Here is a 22,448-nt window from a genome sequence, read left to right as displayed (position 1 = left end):
TTGAAATGTATATAGTAAATACTAAAGGATTTATGTGATTTGGGTTTATTGCTTTTTGCTTATCTGTATCTTCTAGTTTTACTACAAATGCATGTGTAGCATACAAAATTAAAATAATTTTAACTAAATAAACTTAATGCTTAAGGTTCTAAAGAGAAAACTAGAAAACACAGTCCCTATTCTGGAGGAACCAGCAATCTTCCTGGGAAGTTTATACTTACTTCAGGTTAGAAGACAAAGGCAAATATATAGTTAAGGGGTAGGGACCACTGGTGAGTAGGATGTAGACAAGGGTGCAGAGAAGGACCACATGCCCTACCTGACTGCTGGGCCAGAGAGCAGGCCTCACTGATCCTCTTGCCCGTGAGGTAGCTGAAGACAGCCTCCACAGGCCTGTCTTTTCTGGTTAAGGAGACTTCCTCCTCAATTTGAAGTGCAGCAGTTTGGGATAGCCAGCGAGAAAAAGTTCTTCTTCGCTCCAGAATCTGAATGTATTCACTAGGCTCATCCAGTTGGCTGTCAGGCTCCTTCAGGTGGCCCCATAAGGCTTCACATAATGTCCATGTTAGGCTCCAGTGCTTCACAACTAAAGAAGGGACAGGAAAACAATGCTATGACATGAAGTCAAAGTACCTACAAAGAGGACATCATTCTAACTGTGCATTAAAATACATAAATTAATAAATACCCCAAACAACCACTCAAGCTGATTTCCCTTAATCTGTCTCTAGCTCACTCTGCTGTGCCTTACAAGTTCCAGAGGTGTGTAGTATAACTGCTTGTTCATTCCATATTCCTGTGGTACTTATATAACAAATGTTAGCCCTATGCTCCTTTAAACAGGTTCTTATAGCTGCATTATGGCTAATATAATCTCAAATGACAGAGAAAAGTCCTCCAATTCGATTAAATTCTGTTTGCAAAATGCTTTAAGAAATATTAAGTGCTCTAAAAACTTGTGAGGGAGTCTTCTCTCCTGTAGTAGGCATGGCCTAACATTTAATGAGCCTGAATGACACTGCTGAAAGCACTGAAGAGTAAGGCCAACTCTAAACTACACGAGGTAATTATACAGGAGTTACCATCTTCATTTTACAGATGAGGAAACTGAAGTACAGAGCATTAAGTAACCTGCTCAAAGTTATAGGCAACATGTAGCAGAGCCAAGATTTGAACCCAAGTAATCTGAGTCCAACTCTACGTTCTTAACTACTATTCATATTGCTCCTCAGGAAGGAAAACAAAACGGAAGCACTGCTTACCACTAAGCCAAATACAAGTATACATTGGGAAGATGACACACATGCTTGAAAAGAAGATTAGACAACTGAAGCAAACACAAAAAAATGAATATATACAATTCTCAAAATGTGTGGCATGGAACAGTTTAAAAGAGTGGCCATTCTTTGGGCGCCTGGGTGGCTCAGTTGGTTAAGCGACTGCCTTCGGCTCAGGTCATGATCCTGGAGTCCCTGGATCGAGTCCCGCATCGGGCTCCCTGCTCAGCAGGAGTCTGCTTCTCCCTCTGACCCTCCCCCCTCTCATGTGCTCTCTCTCTCTCAAATAAATAAATAAAATCTTAAAAAAAAAAAATAATAATAAAATAAAAGAGTGGCCATTCTTCAATAATGGTGAAATATTATGAAAGGTAAAATATAATTTTTCTACGATTTGAAATAGTAAGTTCCCAAATTAGAAAAGCCCTTTATCAAAGTATTGGTTTAGAAAACCATGGTCACAATGGTAATAGAAAGGTAATGGAGAGGTTAGGAAGGGAAGTTATGAACATTAAATTATTGGGAAAACCAAGTGGTACTTAAGCTGGACATGGAAGAATGGGTAGGATTTAGAAAAGCAAGAAGGAATGGCTTTTTCTCCCTATGTTCTCTGGGTGGAAGAAGGAATGCAATTTCAAAAATCCAAGGAATTTGGCTATAGTTCTTATAAACAAGGACTTGTATGTTAAAAGCCGTATGAGTAATTGCAAAAATGTTATCACTTCTCCTTCCTTGAGATTTTGCTCATTCCAACTCAACTGCAGAAAAGTGTGAGCTCAGGCATCTGCTCACTACATTGGCTTAAGGAAACTTGTCCTCCTATGAACACATGCTTCTATGGCAGTTCCTGAAACATCAAAGGTTAGAACAGAAAACAGTCCATACTCACTTTGTGCTTCCAGAAAGTCTCCTGATGCTTTCTTAACCCAATTTGCATAGTCATGAATGACAGCAACTCCTGGATTAGGAACAATGAGAGGACACAGCTCATCCACATGGACAGTGCTATGTTTTAATTTGAGCTCCAGAGGTATCTGGTATAACTGCAGGTCTTCATCTGGCTTCTTTTGTCTCAAACTGAGTTTTTCCAAATGAACTTTGAATGGAGACTCAGTAAGGCTACAAGGGCAAATGACAAACAAGACAGAAAATGAAGATAAGATAGATGCTAGAATTTTCCTACAAACCTTTGTTTCTTTTTATGGTTACAAAGGGAATGACAAACATTTCCCTGTGATTTTACAGAAATTGTGTTTCTTAATGTCAAACTATAATGAACTTATTTGCTATATAATAAGTAAACAAATTACCTGGCCCACGCATTCAGAATCCAAAGGCTTCTTAAAGCCAGGTTATAACAAGCATGCGAATCAATACAATTCGACTTGGAACTGGCTTCAACATGTATCTAGATACTATGAAATCCAAGGGCCAAAAGCCACTCTGGGATACTGATTTCTCAAATTACACTTAGTAAGGTATCAAAGTCATGAGGCTAAGCTCATAAATACTGTAGAACTGACTCTAAATTAAGACGAGTATATAATCAATCTGGCCTTGATTCGATTCTAAGATTGATATTAACAACTTTCAAAATATGATGTCATGCATAAACTAGGTTTAGGATCTACATTACTAATTGTGAGGTTCAAGAGATGCTGTTGTTTTGTATTTCTTCAAAGTCAACTTTAAAAACTAAGCATAACAGGTAATCACAGTCATTTAATCTGTAATAAAGATAGCACAATGTGTTATACAAAGTAAATAGAAAAACGTTATATATTTTGCACAAAAAAACTGTATGCATACTAATAACTACCAGGAACTATACATGTATCATCTGCCTGAGATATACATATATACACACACACATGCACACTCATACATATACACATATACAAAGTATATAGAACTGTAAGCACACACATATAAATGTTAACGGTGGGGATTATGTAGTAATATGTAACATAATACAGTTACCAGATGTCATCTTTTTCTTTTTTTTTAAAGTAAGCTCTACACCCAATGTGGGGCCTGAACTCACAAAGCTAAGATCAAGCATATGCTCTACTGACTGAGCCAGCCCGGAGCCCCTATCAGATGTCATCTTACTCCCAAATATTTTATGCATGGATTATACACAATTTATACATTCACCTTACAAGGCCCCAAATACAGGAAATGTGCTTATTTGAGAATATACCTTATATATGAAAAAAACATAAATATTTAAGTGAGAAAATAGGAAAAAAAGACTAATGTAATAAAAAGGATGAAAAAAAAACAACATCAGCTTTGGGTCTGTTACATTTCCAAATAAAGTTTAACCATTAAGTATTATATACTCTTCACACCTTGATGATACAAATGGAGTCATCTTATTAATCAGTTTAGTTTTTAATTATACAAAGATCTTCTGCTATCTAAAGTTGTACTAAAAACATTTCTAGAAAGATCACAAAGCAGGGCCTTGACTTTGGGTCTCCTGACAATGAAAAGGTTTTTCTTACCTACCAAGTTGTCTTTCTCAAAAAGCATAAGGAAATTGTGACTCACGATTTAACAGCTACTGGATTAGGCAGGAATCCATATTCCATAGAATCGGCAATCTGATGATTTTCCAGTTCATGAGAGCCACTCAGCTGTTCTCCACTATTAGCAAGAGTCCAGTTGGGGCCCCAACCAACTCGAAATGAGCGTCCCATAAATAGGGCCATGTCCATCAAGAGTTTCCCCTTGCCATAGGTGACAGACTTTTCAAGAGGGACTAGGCCTGGTTGTCTGCGTGTACCCACAGTTTTCAACTGAACCTCAGGGGCTGGGCTGGGCACTGTAAACACAGAGGTCAGGGGTGGAGGGACAGACCAAGGAGATGTGGATGCGATAGTCATCAAAGATGCTGCTCTGGGAGTACGACATTCTTGTACAGAGGCACTTGGTGAAAGAAAAGTTCCACTAGTAAACTTTGATTGTAGTAACCCACCAACTGAAATAGGGGGAAAAAAAGACTATTAGAAAATACAGTCTCTATTGCTTCTTGAACAGCAATAATCAGTGAGGCTGAAATTACAGTTTTACCAAACCAATTAAATCAGATATAGATGCCAAGAAGCAAGTCAGAGTCTGTGGAATACTCTTTCAACCAGGAAATCAAGGCAGGAATTTTAGTGATGATGATGCCAACCACAGCATTAACATTAATAACAAACACTGCCACTACTGTTTTAAAAAAATTATTAAGCTCTTAACTGTGATTCTGTATAAGCCATTTGTATACACTGTTTCATTTCACCCTTCAATAACTTCAGATGAACAACACTTTTACCCTCATTTTATAGGTGGGAAAAGTGGGCTCAGAAAAGTGTTCAGTACAAATCCACAAAGCTACTAAGTGGCAGGATTGAGAGATAAACCCAGGGAAGTCTGACACCAATGTTCATGCCCTTATCAGAATGCTAAATGTAACCATTTCTTAGTCCACAGAAAAAACTTAGTAAGATCAAAATTCAAATTGCTACCACTCTAATGATCAATGCTAGACTCAATGAAACAAAAACCCACTGTGGCATCTTGCGCCCTTCAGAAAGACAGTTCTTATTACTATTGCCTGTTTTCTAATTCTGTTTAAAACAAGGAGTCAGTTATTGAAGTATGGGATTTTCATGTAGTGCTCATTATGGAAAAGGTTGTAGTGAATGTTTAATTGATGGTTTATTAGTTAAAATATTTTTAAAAAGGAAGTTAATAAGGGCACCTGAAAGAATTGAAAACGAAACACTTAGTTTTTAAGGCAACATAAACAAATCTCTTCCTGATAGTTCCTCTGGCTTTGTTTTGAGATTTGTTGACATCAATACTCTATCCCTAATCCCACACAGTTACAAGCCCACAAGAAAAAAGGGAAAGCTTTAAAATCAAATATTACTTCCCTAAGAATTTGGGGAGGTTTAGGAAAAAGCAGAAATCTGACAAGTTCTGTGCGTTTTAAGAAGCAACATTTGCCCCAGGAAGGCTATAAAATAAGGATAGCATGAGGATTGCACAAAAAGAGTACAGTGCAGGACAACTCGCTCATTCCTCTAAGGTGTGATAAAAATTAGAAAATCTGAGCTTACTATCTAATCCATTTACAAGCAAATAAAAACATAACCTGAACAAAACACAAATGCTTTGTTCTCCATACAACTTCTGCATCTGCACCAATAAAGCTGACTGTGGTTTTTAAAAACTGGCCCACCTAACATATTTATAAGAGTACATCTCCTCTTGGCATCCTTATGTCATATGCCTTTAGGGGGATATTCGCTAGAGAAGTTGACTCATCTTAAAAGGTGAAAAGCAGGACTTTACAGCTTTCTCGTAAAATAGCATCAGTTACAGTACCTAAAGAACGGGATTTTGATGAGTGGGATGCTGAAATGGGGAGTCTGGGAGAACAGATCTCTTGAGAAGTATCTGCTTTAGAAGGAAGGTGACTGAAGCGTTGATCCAGAACCATATCTACATCTTCTTCATCAGCAAGCAATGATGCTTTCATGATCTAAAAAGGCAATATCTATAGAATGAATGTGCTCCCCCAAATCCAAAGGCCATAAAAGAAAAATGCAGTTTCCAATAACCAATAAATCAGTTTGTCTGAAGGCTGTGTCCAGAGCTAGTATAATATCTGTGTGGCTGACTCTATTACACTGCATGTGCCCGAAGGGTAGAAATTATAGAATACTCCTCTTTAGACGAGTCTCGCCAAAACGTGGCACACAGCAATTGCTCACCTGTTTGCTGAATGATTAACTTCAAATAATAAGACAAAGGCTCAACTTATAACATGCCAAAAGGCATAGATAGGGGGAAGTTGAGACAGAGTTTAAAGAAACCTGTATCTACTAGGCTATTAAAAAACTTTTATGGAGCACTTTCTAGAGCCTCAAAACCACCCTATGAAGGAAACAAAGTATATTTTATAGAGAAAAATCTGCTCACAGATGTTAAATGACTTTCCTAAAGTCACATAGTAATAGTTATAAAACCAGGATTAGAATCCAGGTCTAATGAATCTCAATATAGCCTTCCCCTTCCCTCCCAGAATATGGGCCATATTCTTGTTTTTTTCCTCACCCCAATGACCACTCAATGCTCTTCAGTGAATAATCAAGGAAGAAGCCCAAGGTTATGAAAGGGATATAAAGATTAGTTTGGCTTCCTATTATAGTAAGGGTGGGTTAGGACTTCACCTGTAAAACATGTGGATTAATTCCCAGTGAAGATGCAATGTGTGTTGAGGCAGACACAGGTTCCTGATCCTCAGGCACGCTCTCTTCTAACATGGAATCCAAAACTGGCTCCTGGGTGATATCTACCATGTCACTGTCCAGTTCCACAACCCTCCCTAACTGCTCCACCTCTGGACTCTGGCTCTGTAGATAGCAGAAAGATCAGGGAAGCAGCATTAAATTACACCAAATAGACACAGAGCTTCTAGACCATATTTAGTTTTCAGAATATGATACAGCAATACTAGATTCTGCCAATTCTATGAGGTAGCATATTTGTTAAAAAGGGTTTAACAATAATTACCCCAAATACCCCCTATATGTAATTGGGGTCCAAATACAGATTCATGAAATCACCCTTTGGTAGTATCTTAAGGTCTGGTGTCTGGAACCTAAGCCCCATACTGAACAAATGGTGGTCTTCAGACAAAGATTATGCCTTACCTGATTTAACTAGCAAATATAATTTCCTGATATACACAGGGTGACCCTGTCCCCTCACACTGTCTTGTAGCGAGAAGCCATTGGGAAAAGAGAATAAAAGGTACAAATACCAAAGTCTCCAGTAACTTTGCATTTCTTTTAAACAAAAACAATTAGAAATAAATTTCCAGTTAACAATTTGGGGCCTGGAATTTATCTTCTGGGTGACTGAATCCTAAAGGCTAGCTGGGCTCTACATGTGCAGTATCATGTAAGATATAAGGACTGTCTAATTTCGAAAAGGAAAAACAAAGTAATACTAGAAACAAAAAAAAATTTTTTTTAAAATAAGCTTCACACCCAACATGGGGCTTGAACTCATGACCCTGAGATCAAGAGTTGCAGGCTTTACTGATTGAGCCAACCAGGTGTTCCCTAGGAACAATTTTAATCTAGGAATAATTCCTTTATGTTCGAGTGCCAAGAGTTGGCTTTACATTTTTTTTTTTTAAAGATTTTATTTATTTATTTGACAGAGAGAGAGACAGCGAGAGAGGGAACACAAGTGGGGGAGTGGGAGAGGGAGAAGCAGGCTTCCCTCTGAGCAGGGAGCCCGATGCAGGGCTTGATCCCAGGACCCTGGGAACATGACCTGAGCCGAAGGCAGACGCTTAATGACTGAGCCACCCAGGCACCCCTGGCTTTACATTTATTAAGCAGTTTTCAAGATATACCCATGAGTAACAGTTTATGGTTTGAAAAGGTAATATTATGATACCTCATAATAAAGTTATGAGGTATCATCAACCTGAAGCACACTGTAAAGTAACTGGTTCAGTACAAATTCATTAAGTATGTCCTAAACTTGCATATTACCTGGTAAAATGCTAAAAAGTGGCTAAACTAATTTATGAAACATTCTCAAAATCAAAAAGTTTTACTTATTATTTTTATCATGGTATCATCGGTAGATTATTAATCTTCCAAAGTTTGGGGCTTATCTTCCTAAGTGGCCTATTTCATGCTGACCCTCAAATGGATGCTATTATGTTACAGGTAGTTTTAAAAATAATTTCATGATTATTTTGGGCGAAGAAACATCCATTAGTGTAACTTTTCCAACTTTATTTTTAATGGTATATTAGCTATTATTCCCTTGCATTCCTTTAACAAATATTCTTACTAAAAGATACCATTTAGATTAATACTCCTCCCATTTGTAAATATAGAAAAATTGAGCTGTTGGATACATAATAAATTGCCCCTTAAGACAAGAAAAATCCCCAAGGACAACTCCAACAAAACTGAAGGCCAAATAATGGTGAAAGGCAAACATGATACTATTTTTTACCTATTGGAGAGGCTACCCTTATGCTCTCTAATTCTGGAAAAAAATAAAATAATAAGTAGCTGTGGTCACACTGCTCCCATTTTAATTACAAGAATTACGGGAACACTAACTCCAAAAGTTCCCTCGTAAGTTAGTTTTTAACCAATTCACTTCTAGGAAAAGTTATTAAACTGCTCCATATCCTCTGTGTCAACCTATCAGTTTGGATACCCTCCCTCTGTTGGGCTCCTATAACACCCTGTCTAAACCTGTTTTTTATGATTCATCATGATATATTGTGATTTCTTGCATATGCAGTATGTATATGTCCCACCACATTGTCAAGGCTTGAAAACATTATAACCTACTATTCTCTGTATCTACCACCAAGCACATTGTTAAAGTCAACATTCATCAGACATTTTCTTCATCAATTCTATTGCCTAGTGTAGTGCCTGGCACACACACGAGAGGGCAATTAATATGAAAGAACAAGGAGTGAGAATAGGTGAAAGGAAAGGAAAAAAGGGGAGGATGGTTTCAACTTACACTACTCAACAAAGAAATAACAGCAGCAAGAGATGTTCACTTAGAACATTTTGATGAAATCCTCCCATTTTGCCTTAAACAACTCAAGTACAGACCCAATGGACCCAGCATATTTTTAAGAAGGGTGCTAGGTAGGGATCAAGGTTTTATTCGCTCTACCCTCATGCACAGACTTTAAAGTTATGAGGTCTCATGTAATAAGTGGATAAGGGGGAAGTGAATGACTATGAAACTATGAGGAGCTGGTAGGCTCCTAAGATCCCCATTAGCGAATTTTGTTAAAGTATATCTAAGCAATTGCAATAAACTCCCCCAAAAGATGTCTGTGTACTTATTTTCAGAGAAATCTTGGGAGATCAGGTGCTTCTTCAAAGCCAGTCCTGGAAAGAAAAATAGACTAACAATAACAATAATAATATATATATATATTTTTTAACAATAATATTAATAGAAAGATGGCTCAGAAGGAATGGAGGAAGTTTAAAAAAAAAAAGGAAACCTTTGGGAAATCTATGGAAAAGTAAGGCAAATACGCAGAAAAACAGCTAAACAGAATATCCCTTTCATATACTATAATCTCTTGAAAGTAGATCTTATTTGGGCGCCTGGGTGGCTCAGTTGGTTGGGCGACTGCCTTCGGCTCGGGTCATGATCCTGGAGTCCCGGGATAAGAGTCCCGCATCGGGCTCCCTGCTCAGTGGGGAGTCTGCTTCTCCCTCTGACCCTCCCCCCCTCATGTGCTCTCTCTCTCTCAAATAAATAAATAAAATCTTAAAAAAAAAAAAAGTAGATCTTATTTATGTTTAAAACCAGCACAGTACATTACAAATCCTAAGTACATATATAATATCTGTAAAATGACTGTCTCTTCATATATAGGAGGGTGAGGTTTCATGACTGAAACCTTCAATGATTTTAGAAACCTTCACTTTCCATCTCAAGAGAATCTTCCTCATACAAACAAAGCTGCCAATACCCTAAAGATAAAGCACCTCTTAATCTAGTACATAAAGTAATTCAAGTAGGTAAAGTAAATCATTTTATTCAACAAAGGGTGAGCAACCAATCCATGGTCAAACAGGTATTTAAATAATTCATACTGTTATTCCCTCTAAAATAATTTAATCCAGTATAACTATTACTGTTGTCTGCTTCCAAAGTAACTTGTTTTCTAACTATAAAGAATGTTTTATATTCATTGGGCTAGAAAATTAGCCCTGTCAACATTACTGTGTTCTCTGGAGAAAGTTCATCTCAGGGTTTCAAGGACCCATCAAAGTAAGTGTGTATGTTTCTACACATACATTCAGGGATATTACAACAAGAAGTATAGGACACTGCAACATTAATATCTGAAGCAAAAAGGCCTATAGTATACATTTTATATATATGTAATATATTTTAATTACATAAAAATATAAACTATATATTCAACATATATATAGACTTACTGAATAATCTTAGATGGCTACCATTTTACTTTATTTATTTATTTTAAAGATTTTTTTTATTTATTTGACAGAGAGAGCGAGACAGCGAGAGAGGGAACACAAGCAGGGGGAGTGGGAGAGGGAGAAGCAGGCTCTCCGCTGAGCAGGGAGCCCGATGTGGGGCTCGATCCCAGTACCCTGGGATCATGACCTGAGCCGAAGGCAGACGCTTAACGACTGAGCTACCCAGGCGCGCCCGTTTGTGTTCCCTCTCTCGCTGTGTCTCTCTCTCTGTCAAATAAATAAATAAAACCTTTATAAAAAAGTATACACAAGATAAAATGCAATTTTCTTTTAAATCCTAACCACTTTTTTTTAAAAGATTTTATTTATTTATTTGAGAGAGAGAGACACAGTGAGAGAGAGAGCAGAAGCAGGGGGAGTGGGAGAGGGAGAAGCAGGCTTCCCTGCGGAGCAGGGAGCCTGATGCAGGGCTCGATCCCAGGACCCTGGGATCATGACCTGAGCCGAAGGCAGACGCTGAACGACTGAGCCATCCAGGCGCCCCTAAATCCTAACCACTTTTTTCCTTTAAAAAAAATCTCTAACTCATTTGAATGTACTCACCTAGTGATGATAAGTTTCTGAGCAAGTCAACTAGTCTGTCTCAATGATACTGAACACAAGTTACAGTTCACTAAGAGGTGGAGGTAAAAAGCTATAGAAAGGTCTCTCTGCCTGAATGCCATCTGAGGTCTTTCAAGTGGTTCTGAAGCCTGGCCGCGTATTTCAATCACCCGGGGGAAAGCATTTAAAATATAAATATGCCTGAGCCCGATGCTGTATCTATGGAATCAAAGGTCACCAAAGTAGTGTTGCAGTCAGCTGAAAACTGGATCTCAGATCAGCATTTTGGAAATAATGTTCTAACTACCAAATGTTTCTGCAACTGCCCTGATTCACCGGTGTGATGAAGGTTTTTCTGCCAACATTTTCTCTAACTTCAACGGCATAGAAGAGATTATGTGAAGATTTAGTTACATTAATGTTTTCCGTTTTCTTAGATTTACCTCTTTAGGAGCAAATCAAATCTTAAGAACAAACTACAGAGGGAATGAAGATATTACATAAAAGGCAATGGGATGAAGCACCATTAAACAAAAATATAAATCTTCCTAATACCTAAAAAACCCTCAACTCTCAACTCTGAGAACCTGAGATTGTGCACAGGAAAAAAAAAAATGCTAGAGCAGACTGAAGGAACACTGTGTTCCGAAATCAAACTCCCCAGGGGGCCAGGTGACAGTGTGAAGATAGTCATCTTGACACTAAGATGAAAAGACTGCTGTCTGTTCCTAGTTCATTCTGATGGCTCAAGTATTTTCCTCATGCCAAGTAAAATGTAGGTCTTTGGTGCTAATAACTAAAACTATGCAACCATTAGCATTTCCTACCTGTCTCACTCAGGTCACTGGGCAATATGAAGGAAGAGTCCTTCATTACTGTTCTAATATGTTAGGCTAATACCTAAACAACTAACCCATTTCTCCCATTTCTGCTTTCCCCAGCCAAAGACCACCCGCTTCTTAAATCAAAGGATATATCTGAAAAAGATCCCACTCACTGTATTCTCTTTGCCCATTTTGATCCTTACCACATCTCTTCTTCCTAAAACCTGGTTCTTCTGAAATTTTTTGGTGCTCTTCAAAAAGTTTTTTAAAGAGTTCTTACCTACTGAAGTGTCATCACAGAAATGTATAGTTATCCCTTACTATCTATATTCTGGAAATTAAATAGCCTAAAAAGATCACTGATTGTCAAGACATATTACATAAATTTGCTCTATCCACAGATGAAGCTTTTCTTTCACAGCTGCATCTTTAGGATCTAACAATTACTTTTATTAGCAGAAATGAAGGCTATCTGACTTTTATCCCAGGAAATACACATAATATAAGATCAAAAAACATTTTGGAGAGAAAGGGATTATACAAAGTATATGATTCAGAAAAAAAAAACCATGGAAAACCAAGTCCATTTACAGCATTTCTTTAGTTTAGAAGAGATTTCTTAGGGGTTTTGTGCTATAAAGATTATGAACATAGAAGTCAATGTATATCCCAGTTCCCACTTTCATCATGCCCTCCCTCACCTTGTACGCGCAAATATGAACATACATACACAACAATCTCCAGAAAATGCCTCCCAAGAAATTATTTAATAAATCATAAAAATCGCACATTTCAGCAGCCATAAGAATTGTAGCACAAAAAATTCCAAAGGTCCTGCTTTTAGCAGCTGAGAGGTAGAGGATGCTTTACAAAGAAATTCTGTGTTAAGTTCTCTTCTTTGAGGGAGTATGGCAGCAAAGAAAAAAACTTTTTGTAACTTGATTGAATATAAACAACATCCAAAGGAAAGTAAAACTCTTTGAGTTCGCAAAGAAACTACCTGATATTTAAATTGCAAACCTTTCCCTACATGGACAAAAGGTTTATACTGGCTTAACAATACTGAAAGAATATGACACAAGTAATTGCAATAAACAATACAGCCCCTCTTTCCCCACACCAAATAATTCATTTATATTCTAAAACCTGATCTATTTTCAGAAAGATTATGTATTGTTAAAATACAAATATCAAGAGGTTACCTGAAGTATAAGCAAACAACTTGAGAAAATGGGAGTTAAAAAACCCTTGCAGAAAGCTAACTGAACTTTTAAAAAACCACGGAGGTAAAGAACAAGATTAAACTGCACATCAGGTAGTCAAGGAAAATAAGATTTACTTTGTATCAACCCACACAAATAAAATGCTATCTTAAGTTGATCACTGAGCAGAGAATTCAGCAAGTCCAAATGAAAGAGAGGGAGGTGTTTAAGAATGACAATCTGTAGAAGGAATGATCCAAACAGCATGAGAATTCTTTAAATCTCTCAATTTAAGAACAGATGCCAGGACCACCTCATGCCCTCCCTGGTACTTGTCTCAACGTGATTGCCAATACATTTGTACTCTTCAAAGTTCCAGGGGTCATAAACAGCTTTGTACTAGCTGAATGACTTCCTTTCAACTTCTGTATCATGGATTCCATTCAAATTCACTGTCCTGTCTCTACCTGGGGTGGAGGTGCTGGCTTGCCATTAAGAGCCATCTGGAATGGGGTGGCCTGGCCTGCAGGAGGCAAAGGGGCAGTCTTCAACTTCTTTGTACTAGTTTTAGATGGCCGTTCCTCCTCCTCTTCATCAGAATCCTGAAGGCCATACTTAGAAAAATGGGAGACCTAAGGAAAAGAAGAATACAACAAAATCAATTTTTTTTAAAGATTTTATTTTTAAGTAAACTCTACACCCAATGTGGGCCTCAAACTTACAACCCTGAGATCAAGAGTTGCATGCTCTACCAACTGAGCCAGCCAGGCATCCCAGAATCCAACAAAATCAATTTTAACACTTATATTCCTAAGAGCTTCCATAATACTTGCCCTTGCAATCATGCAGAATTAGCTTTAAAAAAAAAAAAAGAGAACTATCAAAATATTTAAGGCAGAATGAAATGTCATCTATCACATGTAATTTACTGCTACCCTTAGATTTAGATGTTTCATACAAGTTGCTTATATACAAATACTAACTTATTAATATAGGAAACCAAATCTAGAAAAGCCATTACTATTTTCACATCTATATACTGCCTAGTTTTTCGCTATTAACTTGTGTCGGGCCTTCAACTAGTTAAATAATCCAACTGGCTTAGAAGAGAAAGAAACCATTAGGTTAAACTATCAAGGAAGGAAGTCAACGTCTTCATCCCCAGAAATCTTTAAATGAATGACAACTGAGGAAGAGTTAGTATCAAGAGACAAATTCTGCCTCATGCCTCTAATGATGCCACACATTGAAAAAACACTCCTTAGAAGTATATCTAAATGCTCATAGGATGAGGTAGAGGATGTGAATCATGAGCATAAAGTTTTTAATAGTGTCTTATTGTTCTGGGGTGGCTCAGTCAGTTAAGTGGCTGCCTTCAGCTCAGGTCATGATCCCAGGGTCCTGGGATCAAGCCCCACATGGGGCTCCTTGCTCCACAGGGAGCCTGCTTCTCCCTCTTCCTCTGCTGTTCCCCCTGCTGTGTGCTGTCATATAAATAAATAAAATCTTAAAAAAAAAAAAAAAAGACGTGTAATCTGGAGCAAATCATGATGCATCTCTGTATCTGTTTCCTAATTTGTAAAAAAAAAAAAAAAATTTTAAGAGAGGACCACTTATAACACATTTTGTCACTCTAACCACAGTTTATAAGAACTAGGTTAAGTGACTATTATACCTTAAACACCCAAGAACCCGTTTCAGGACGGTACTCTTTGAATTGAGCTCCCTGTTTCCTTGAAACTGCTTCCAATCTGCCCTCATAGTTGATATCAGCAAGTCGATCTGGGCTCTTTATTAAACAACGAGATGTTTTATCTGTTGGCCAAACTCCATCCAGTGTAACTTCAGCCTTCCTGCAATGTACAACCACATAAAGTATAAATGTTCCATATTTAAGACCAGACACCCAAGTAGCATCTATATAAATAGCAAATAAAGGTACCTGTGTTACTTTGGAATTTGCAGATATTTCATAAACTTGACTCTTGCTTCCCAGGGTAGATAAGCTCAAAAGCAAGGAATTACCCCCACCATCAACTAGCTCAATATCTGGTTCAAGAGTCAAACTCCATTCATTTTGAACTACCATAGCACATCAATTATTTCCAATGAAATTTTAGTTAACACTTACACTATGCAGCCTTGACCAAATCCAGTGCTAATAGTCAAATACTAAGACCTAAGTCTTAGTGAAGGTCTTAAAGCGCTACTGTACTTAAAAACAACATTAATAAAGCAGCAACTACTACTGATTAATAACAGATGCTTGCAGAATGAGACATCAGGAACAGCATAATATTAACCGTTAAGTAAAAGTAATGAGTGTGAAGATGACTATAACAGCAGTAATGTACACCTTCTAATATCAATATGTGAGATCAAGGACGGTAATCTATTCATTCTATATGCCTTGCACCTAGTAGAGTGATTAGCACTTAGTAACAGATGACTTTTTTCCTTTTATTTATTTATTTTTAAGATTTTATTTATTTATTTATTTGAGAGAGCGAGAATGAGAGAGAGAGAGAGAGCACATGAGGGGGGGAGGGTCAGAGGGAGAAGCAGACTCCCTGCTGAGCAGGGAGCCCGATGCGGGACTCGATCCTGGGACTCCAGGATCATGACCTGAGCTGAAGGCAGTCACTTAGCCAACTGAGCCACCCAGGCGCCCCCCTAACTTTTATTTATTAAGTAATCTCTACCCCCAATGTGGGGCTTGAACTAATGATCCCAAGATCAAGAGTCACATGATCCACCAACTGAGTCAGCCAGGTGCCCCTAGGTCACTTTAAAAAAAAAAAAGACTGACTATAATTAAAACACAATGTTTAACAGTGACTTTTTTTTTTTTAAGATTTTATTTATTTGTGAGAAAGAGAGAGAGCATGAGCAGAGGGGGAGGGGCAGAGGGAAAGGGAGAAGCAGACTCCCATCCTGGGACCCTGGGACCATGACCTGAGGCGAAGGCAGATGCTTAACTGTCTGAGCCACCCAGGCGCCCCTAATAGTGACTTTTTTAAACATTATTTTTTTATTGTGATAAAAGGTATACCAGAAAACTTACCATCTTAACCATTTCTAACTATACCATTCAGTAGTGTTAAATATGTTCACACTGTTGTACAACCAACCTCCAAAACTTACTCATCTTTCCAAAATTAAAACTCTATACCCATTAAAAAAACAACTCCCCAACTTCCTGCCACTGGCAACCACTATTCTGTTTGTTTCTGTGAATCTGACTGCACAAAAGGCCTTAAATAAGTGGAATCATATAGTATTTGACTTTTTATGATTAGCTTATTTCACTTAGCATGTCCTCAAGGTTCATCCATGCTTTGCTAGTCAGGACTTCCTTTTTAAGGCTACATAATATTCCACTGCATATAAAAACATATTTTGTTCATCCATTCATCTGTCAATGGATAGATATCTGGGTTGCTTCTACCTCTTGGCTATTATGAACAGTGGTGTGTACATATTTCTTTGAGACCCTGCTTCCAATTCCTTTGGATATATACCCAGGATATATATCTATATATCCAGATATCTATATATATCCCCTGCTTTCTATTCTTTTGGAATTGATGGATCATTTTTAATTTCCTGAGGAATCACCATACTCTTTTCCATAGTAACTGCATCATTTTACATTCCCACCAACAATATATACAAAGGTTCCAATTTCCCCACACTCTTGCAAAAACTTTTTTCTTTTTTGAAATTCAGTAACCATTCTAATGGGTGTGATAGCTCACTGTGGTTTTGATCTGCATTTCCCTAATTATTAGTGATGTTGAGTATCTTTTCTCTCTCCCTTTTTTTGAAGATTTACTTGAGAGAGAAAGAGAAAGAGAGAACGAGCACCAGCGTGGGGAGGGACAATGGGAGAGAGACTATCACAAGCAGACTTCCTGCTTAGTGCGGAGACAGCTGGCGGCTTGATCCCAGGGATCCTGATCATGACCTGAGCCAAAACAAAGAGTTGGCCGCTTAAATGATTGAGCCACCCAGGTGCCACGACTGTCTTTTCATATGCTTGTTGGCCATCTGCATATTATCTCTGGAGAAATGTGTACTAAAGTCCTTTGCCCATTTTTAATTGGGTTTTTTGTATTTTTGTTGTTGAGCTGCAGTTCTTCATTAACCCCATATCAGAAATATGATTTGTAAATATTTTCTCCCATTCTGTAGGCTGGCTTTTCATTCTGTGTTCTTAGATGTCTTAGATTTTAACGTACTCTAATTTGTTCACTTTTACTACTGTTGCCTATGCTTTTAGTGCTGTATCCAGGAAATCCTCATCAAAATATAATGACATGGGAAAAAGAATGTCTCTTCAACAAATGGTGTTGGGAAAACTGCATAGCTACATGGAAAAGAATGAAACTGGACCACTTACACCATACACAAAAATAAATTCAGAATAGATTAAAGAACTAAATGTGAGAACTGAAACCATAAAAATCCTAGAAGAGAACACAGGCAGTAACTTCTTTGACATGAGCTGTAGCAACTTCTTTCTAGATATGTCTCCAGACACAAGAGAAACAAAATAAAAAATAAACTACTGGGACTACATCAAAATAAAAAACTTCTCCACAACAAAGGAAACAATCAACAGAACTAAAAGGCAACCTACGGAATGGGAGAAGATATTTGCAAAAGTTCTATCTGATCAGCGGTTAGCATCCGAAAATCTATAAAGAACTTACTAATACCCCCAAAAACAAATAATCCAGTTAGGAAATGGGCAGAAGACATGAAGAGACATTTTTCCAGAGAAGACATACAAATGGCTAACAGACATGTGAAAAGATGCTCAACATCACTGATCATCAGGGAAATGCAAATCAAAACTACAATGAGGTATCACCTCCTACCTGTCAGAATATGGCTAAAATCAACAACACAAGAAACAACAGGTATTGGCGAGGATGTGGAGAAAATGGAAACCTCGTGCACTGTTGGTGGGAATGCAAACTGGTGCAGCCACTATGGAAAACAGCAGAGGTTTCTCAAAATTAAAAACAGAACTACCCTATGATTCAGCAATCACAATACTAGGTATTTACCCAAAGAATACAAAAGTACTAATTCAAAGGGATACATGGACCCCAATGTTTACAGCAGCATTATCTACAATAACCAAATTATGAAAACTGCCCAAGCATCCACTGATTGATGAATGGATAAAGATGATGTGGTGTACACACCCATACACTATGGAATATTACTCAGCCATAAAAAAGAATGAAATCTTACCATTTGCAATGATATGGATGGAGCTAGAGAGTATACTGCTAAGCAATATCAGTCAGTCAGAGAAAGACAAATACTGTATGATTTCACTCATATGTGGAATTTAAGAAACCAAACAAGCAAAGGGGGGTGGCGGGAAGGGGAAAACCAAGAAACAGACTCTTAACTGAAGAGGACAAACTGATGGTTACCAGAAGGGAGGTGGGTCGGGCGATGGGTGAAATAGGTGATGGTGATTAAGGAATGCACTTGTGATGAACACTGAGTGATGTATGGAAGTGATGAATCACTATACTGTACACCTGAAACTAAAATTACATTGTTAATTCATGACATCTCTAATGTCATGAACCTTCCTCTCCCTATGTTTTATTCTAAGAATTTTGTAAGTTTTAGGTGTTATGTTTAGTGCTTGGTCCATTTTGAGTTCATTGTTCTATAACATAATACAACTTCATTCTTCTCTACCTGGATATCAAGGTTTCCCCAGAATCATTTGATAAAGAGATTATCCTCTCCCCCATTGTATGGTCTTGATAGCCTTGTCAAAAATCATTTAACTATGTACGTGAGGTCCCTTGAGATTCTGGATGGATTTTTCTATTTCTGCAAAAAAATGCGGATTGCATCGTGATAGGGATTACATTAAATCTGTAGATTGCTTTGGGTAGTATGGACATTTTAGTAATTTAAAGTTTTCCAATCCATGAACATGGGATAACTTTCCATATATTTGTCTTTTTTCCACTTCTTCCAGCTATTGCCTACCTGGTTGAATTTATTCGTAAGTATTTTATTCTTTCTGATGCTATTGAAAATGGAATTTTTTTTAACTTCCCTTTCAGATTGCTCATTGTTAGTATATAAAAACCCAACTGATTGTGTGTGTTGATTTTGTATCCTGCTACCTTGCTGAATTTATAACTGTTTTCAGTGAAATCTTTAGGTTTTCTGCACAAGATCATTTCATCTCTGAACAGAAATATTTTACTTCTTCCATTCCAATCTGAATGATGCCTTTTATTTCTTTTCCTTGCTTAATTGCTCTGACTAGTGCTTCTAGTATTATGTTGAATAAAAGTGGCAAAGTGGGCATCCTTGTCTTGTTCCTGATCTTAGAGGAAAAGCTTTCATTCTTTCACCACTGAGTCTGACATTCTTTTGAAAATATGTCCCTATTAAGTTGAGGTAGTTTCCTTCTTATTTTATTATTATTTTTAAGTAATCTCTACACCCAACATGTGGGGCTTGAATTTACAACCATGAGATCAAGAGTCATGCACTCTCCTGACTGAGCCAGTCAGGCACCCTGAGGTAGTTTCCTTCTATCTCTAGAAAGGGTGCTGTATTTTGGCAAATGCTTTTCTGCATCAGTTGAGATGACATGTGATTTTCTTCTTTAATTCTATAAATGTGATGTATTACACTGATCAATTTTCATATATTAAACCACCTTTGTGTTCCTGGAATAAATAATACTTGGCCATGGTGTATAATCCTTTCAATGTACTGTTGAAGTCTGTTTGCTAATACAGTTGGCCTTTGAACAACGCAGGAGTTAAGGGAACCAACCCCTGTGCAGCTGAAAATCTCTGTATCTTGGACTCCCACAAAACTACTAATAGCCTACTGTTGACTGGAAGCCTTACTGATAACATAAGTCAACTAACTCATAGTGGTATGTTGAATGTATTATATATTGTATTTACAATAAAGTAACCTAGAAAAAAAGAAAATGTTAAGAAAATTCTAAGGAAATACACTTACAGTATTATACTGTAAAAAACCCATTTATGTGGACCACACAGTTCAAACCTTTGTGGTTCGAGGATCAAATGTATTTTGAAGATATTTACATCAGTATTCACCAAGGATATTGGTCTATAGTTTTATTTTCTTGTAGTTTCTTTTTCTAGCTTTGGAGTCAGGGTAATGCTTGCCTCATAGTTAGAAAGTGTTCCCTTCCTTTCCAGTTTTTTGAAAGAGTTTAAGAACTGACATTAATTCTATAAATGTTTGGTAGAATTTACCACTGAAGTCATCTGGTCAAAGGCTTTTGGTTGGGGGCGGTTTATTGTAATTCAATTTCCTTATTATAGGGCTATTCTGAATTTCTATTTTTTCATGATTCAATCTTGGTAGGTTGTGAACATAAATTACTTTAACTATGGCCCTTTCATCTGTCCAAAGAAGTATGAGGAGCTAGTTTTTTTTTTTTTTTTTAAGATTTTATTTATTTGACAGAGCGAGAGACAGTGAGAGAAGGAACACAAGCAGGGGGAGTGTGAGAGGGAGAAGCAGGCCTCCCGCAGAGCAGGGAGCCTGAGGACCCTGGGATCACCGAAGGCAGACGCTTAACGACTGAGCCACTCAGGAGCCCCCAGAATCTAGTTTCTCAAACTAAAATATAGAGAAAGAATTAAAAATGGTCACAGCAGACACAAGAGAAAAAAGGTACTATTAAAGTACATTTTTGGAAAATAACAGTTGGACCTGATAATATTAGGGAAAAGGAGTCAAAAAAGTCCTAGTGTAGCATTTATCATTTATACTTTCAAATTAGAGCAACAATAATCACATACTGTACAGTAAGTCAAAAAAACAAGTTGCAGAAAAATGTATATAATGTGAGAAGAATTCTGTGATTTAGCAGATTAATTTCTAAATATGTAAATAAATACATACCTATTTAGTCCTTCACCCACAGGTGGTTTTTGGTTATCATCTAAGTAGACAATCACTTCTTTCCTTCGAATATGCACAATATCATCCAAATTTAGATTTGTCAAATTCACATCTCCTTCAAAATAGATTGAACCATAACCTGTAAGTCAAAGCAAATAGTTAAAAACTCATCCTATACAGAGGGCAAATAATCTATTTTATTTTCCAGTGACTAAATAATAATAAAAAAACTTGAAACATTAATCAATATTTTATTTTTTAATTGTTTTAAAGATTTCATTTTTAAGTGATCACTACACATTGAACATGGGGCTCGAACTCACAATCCCAAAATCAAGAGTTACATGTCCCACCAAGGAGCCAGCCAGGCTGCCCTAAACATTAATCAAATCACCCAGCAATACCATCAGTGGGTTATTTCATCCATAATATGTATCACAGGATGACATCAAAACCGGTTATCTTGTTTAATATCTACATTTCTACTGCACTTATCTTCAAAACAGTTTTCTTAAATCTCTTCCAAGTATCTGTACTACTGCTACATAAACAACCCTTACTTAGTACCTAGCTTGCAGAATGAGCTAAAATGCTGGAGAGCCCTCTCTAAAATACAATATAGCAAGGTAAGATTTTTTTCCCCAAGAAAACTGCATCTGTATTAAATTATTAATAATATGCTGAATCTAAATATTATTCATCTCTTATTACTCAGTTTTCTCACTTAGTATTTTCTTGCTGTTTATAGTATTTTCTTTAACTGCAGAAAGCTGCAATGAGCCAAATAGTTACCAAAGAATGTTACATGGTTCTAGTCTTTTGTTACTTGTCAATCAAAGGGTCTTCTATGCAGGTCAAGGTGGGTCCAAACAGGAAAAAAATGGATTCAGCTATCAAGAACTTCTTTCACTTAATTACAAAAATAAGATGCAGATCTTTGGCTTAAATACTACAAACTCCTAAGCTCACACTCACCTTTACGACCAATAGTGAAATCAGAGACAATGCACTCTCCTTTTTCATTGGTAATTTTAGCAAGGTCATCCATAGATGGAATAGTATAGTAACCAACCTTAGTGAGAACAATACCTATGACAAAAGAAACAGAAAATATAATATTAATTGTAATTGTCCTTACGTAGATGAATTTTCGTATTTATTTTACTTTTTCCGTTTTAAAAAGAATAATTTTTAAAATAATCTGAAATAATCCATAACTAAATTATTAAGTAAAGAGAAAATATATAGGAATAAAAGCATCTTTACAAACTGTTATTTAAGATTTTATTTATTTGAGAGAGAGCACATGAGCAGGGTGGAAGGGGGCAGAGGGAGAGGGAGCAGACAACTCCCTCCTAAGCAGGGAGCCAGACACAGGGCTCGATCACAGGACCCTGAGATCATGACCTGGGCCGAAGGCAGACACTTAACCAACTGAGCCCACCAAACTGGTTTTCTGAGGAACACTATTCCTAGGAGAAACTGTGCTTTTTAGAAAAAGGTTCCTAGTCAAGTAAGTTTGGGGAAACATGAATATGATAGTATGTTACAGGCTCTGAGAACTTGAAA

At 37.1% G+C, this 22,448-nt stretch overlaps 1 protein-coding gene across 5 annotated transcripts in view; it reads right to left on the bottom strand.

Annotated features, from left to right (window-relative positions):
* Positions 1–22,448, bottom strand: part of NUP98 (nucleoporin 98 and 96 precursor) — a 122,080-nt gene that overhangs the window by 26,453 nt on the left and 73,179 nt on the right. For all 5 annotated transcript variants that reach the window (XM_032426811.1, XM_032426815.1, XM_032426816.1 and 2 more), the window contains 9 exons: positions 21,855–21,968; positions 20,880–21,018; positions 14,608–14,785; positions 13,400–13,564; positions 6,509–6,691; positions 5,661–5,817; positions 3,834–4,263; positions 2,167–2,396; positions 320–586 (listed from right to left, as the gene is read on the bottom strand). In XM_032426811.1, the coding sequence (XP_032282702.1) occupies positions 320–586; positions 2,167–2,396; positions 3,834–4,263; positions 5,661–5,817; positions 6,509–6,691; positions 13,400–13,564; positions 14,608–14,785; positions 20,880–21,018; positions 21,855–21,968 (1,863 nt within the window). The remainder of the gene's footprint in view (positions 1–319; positions 587–2,166; positions 2,397–3,833; positions 4,264–5,660; positions 5,818–6,508; positions 6,692–13,399; positions 13,565–14,607; positions 14,786–20,879; positions 21,019–21,854; positions 21,969–22,448) is intronic.

Source organism: Phoca vitulina, unplaced genomic scaffold (assembly GCF_004348235.1).
Source record: "Phoca vitulina isolate PV1807 unplaced genomic scaffold, GSC_HSeal_1.0 scaffold36, whole genome shotgun sequence".
NCBI lineage: Eukaryota > Metazoa > Chordata > Mammalia > Carnivora > Phocidae > Phoca > Phoca vitulina.
Note: the sequence above shows the minus strand (reverse complement) of the source record. Positions and strands in the feature narration are given on the sequence as shown.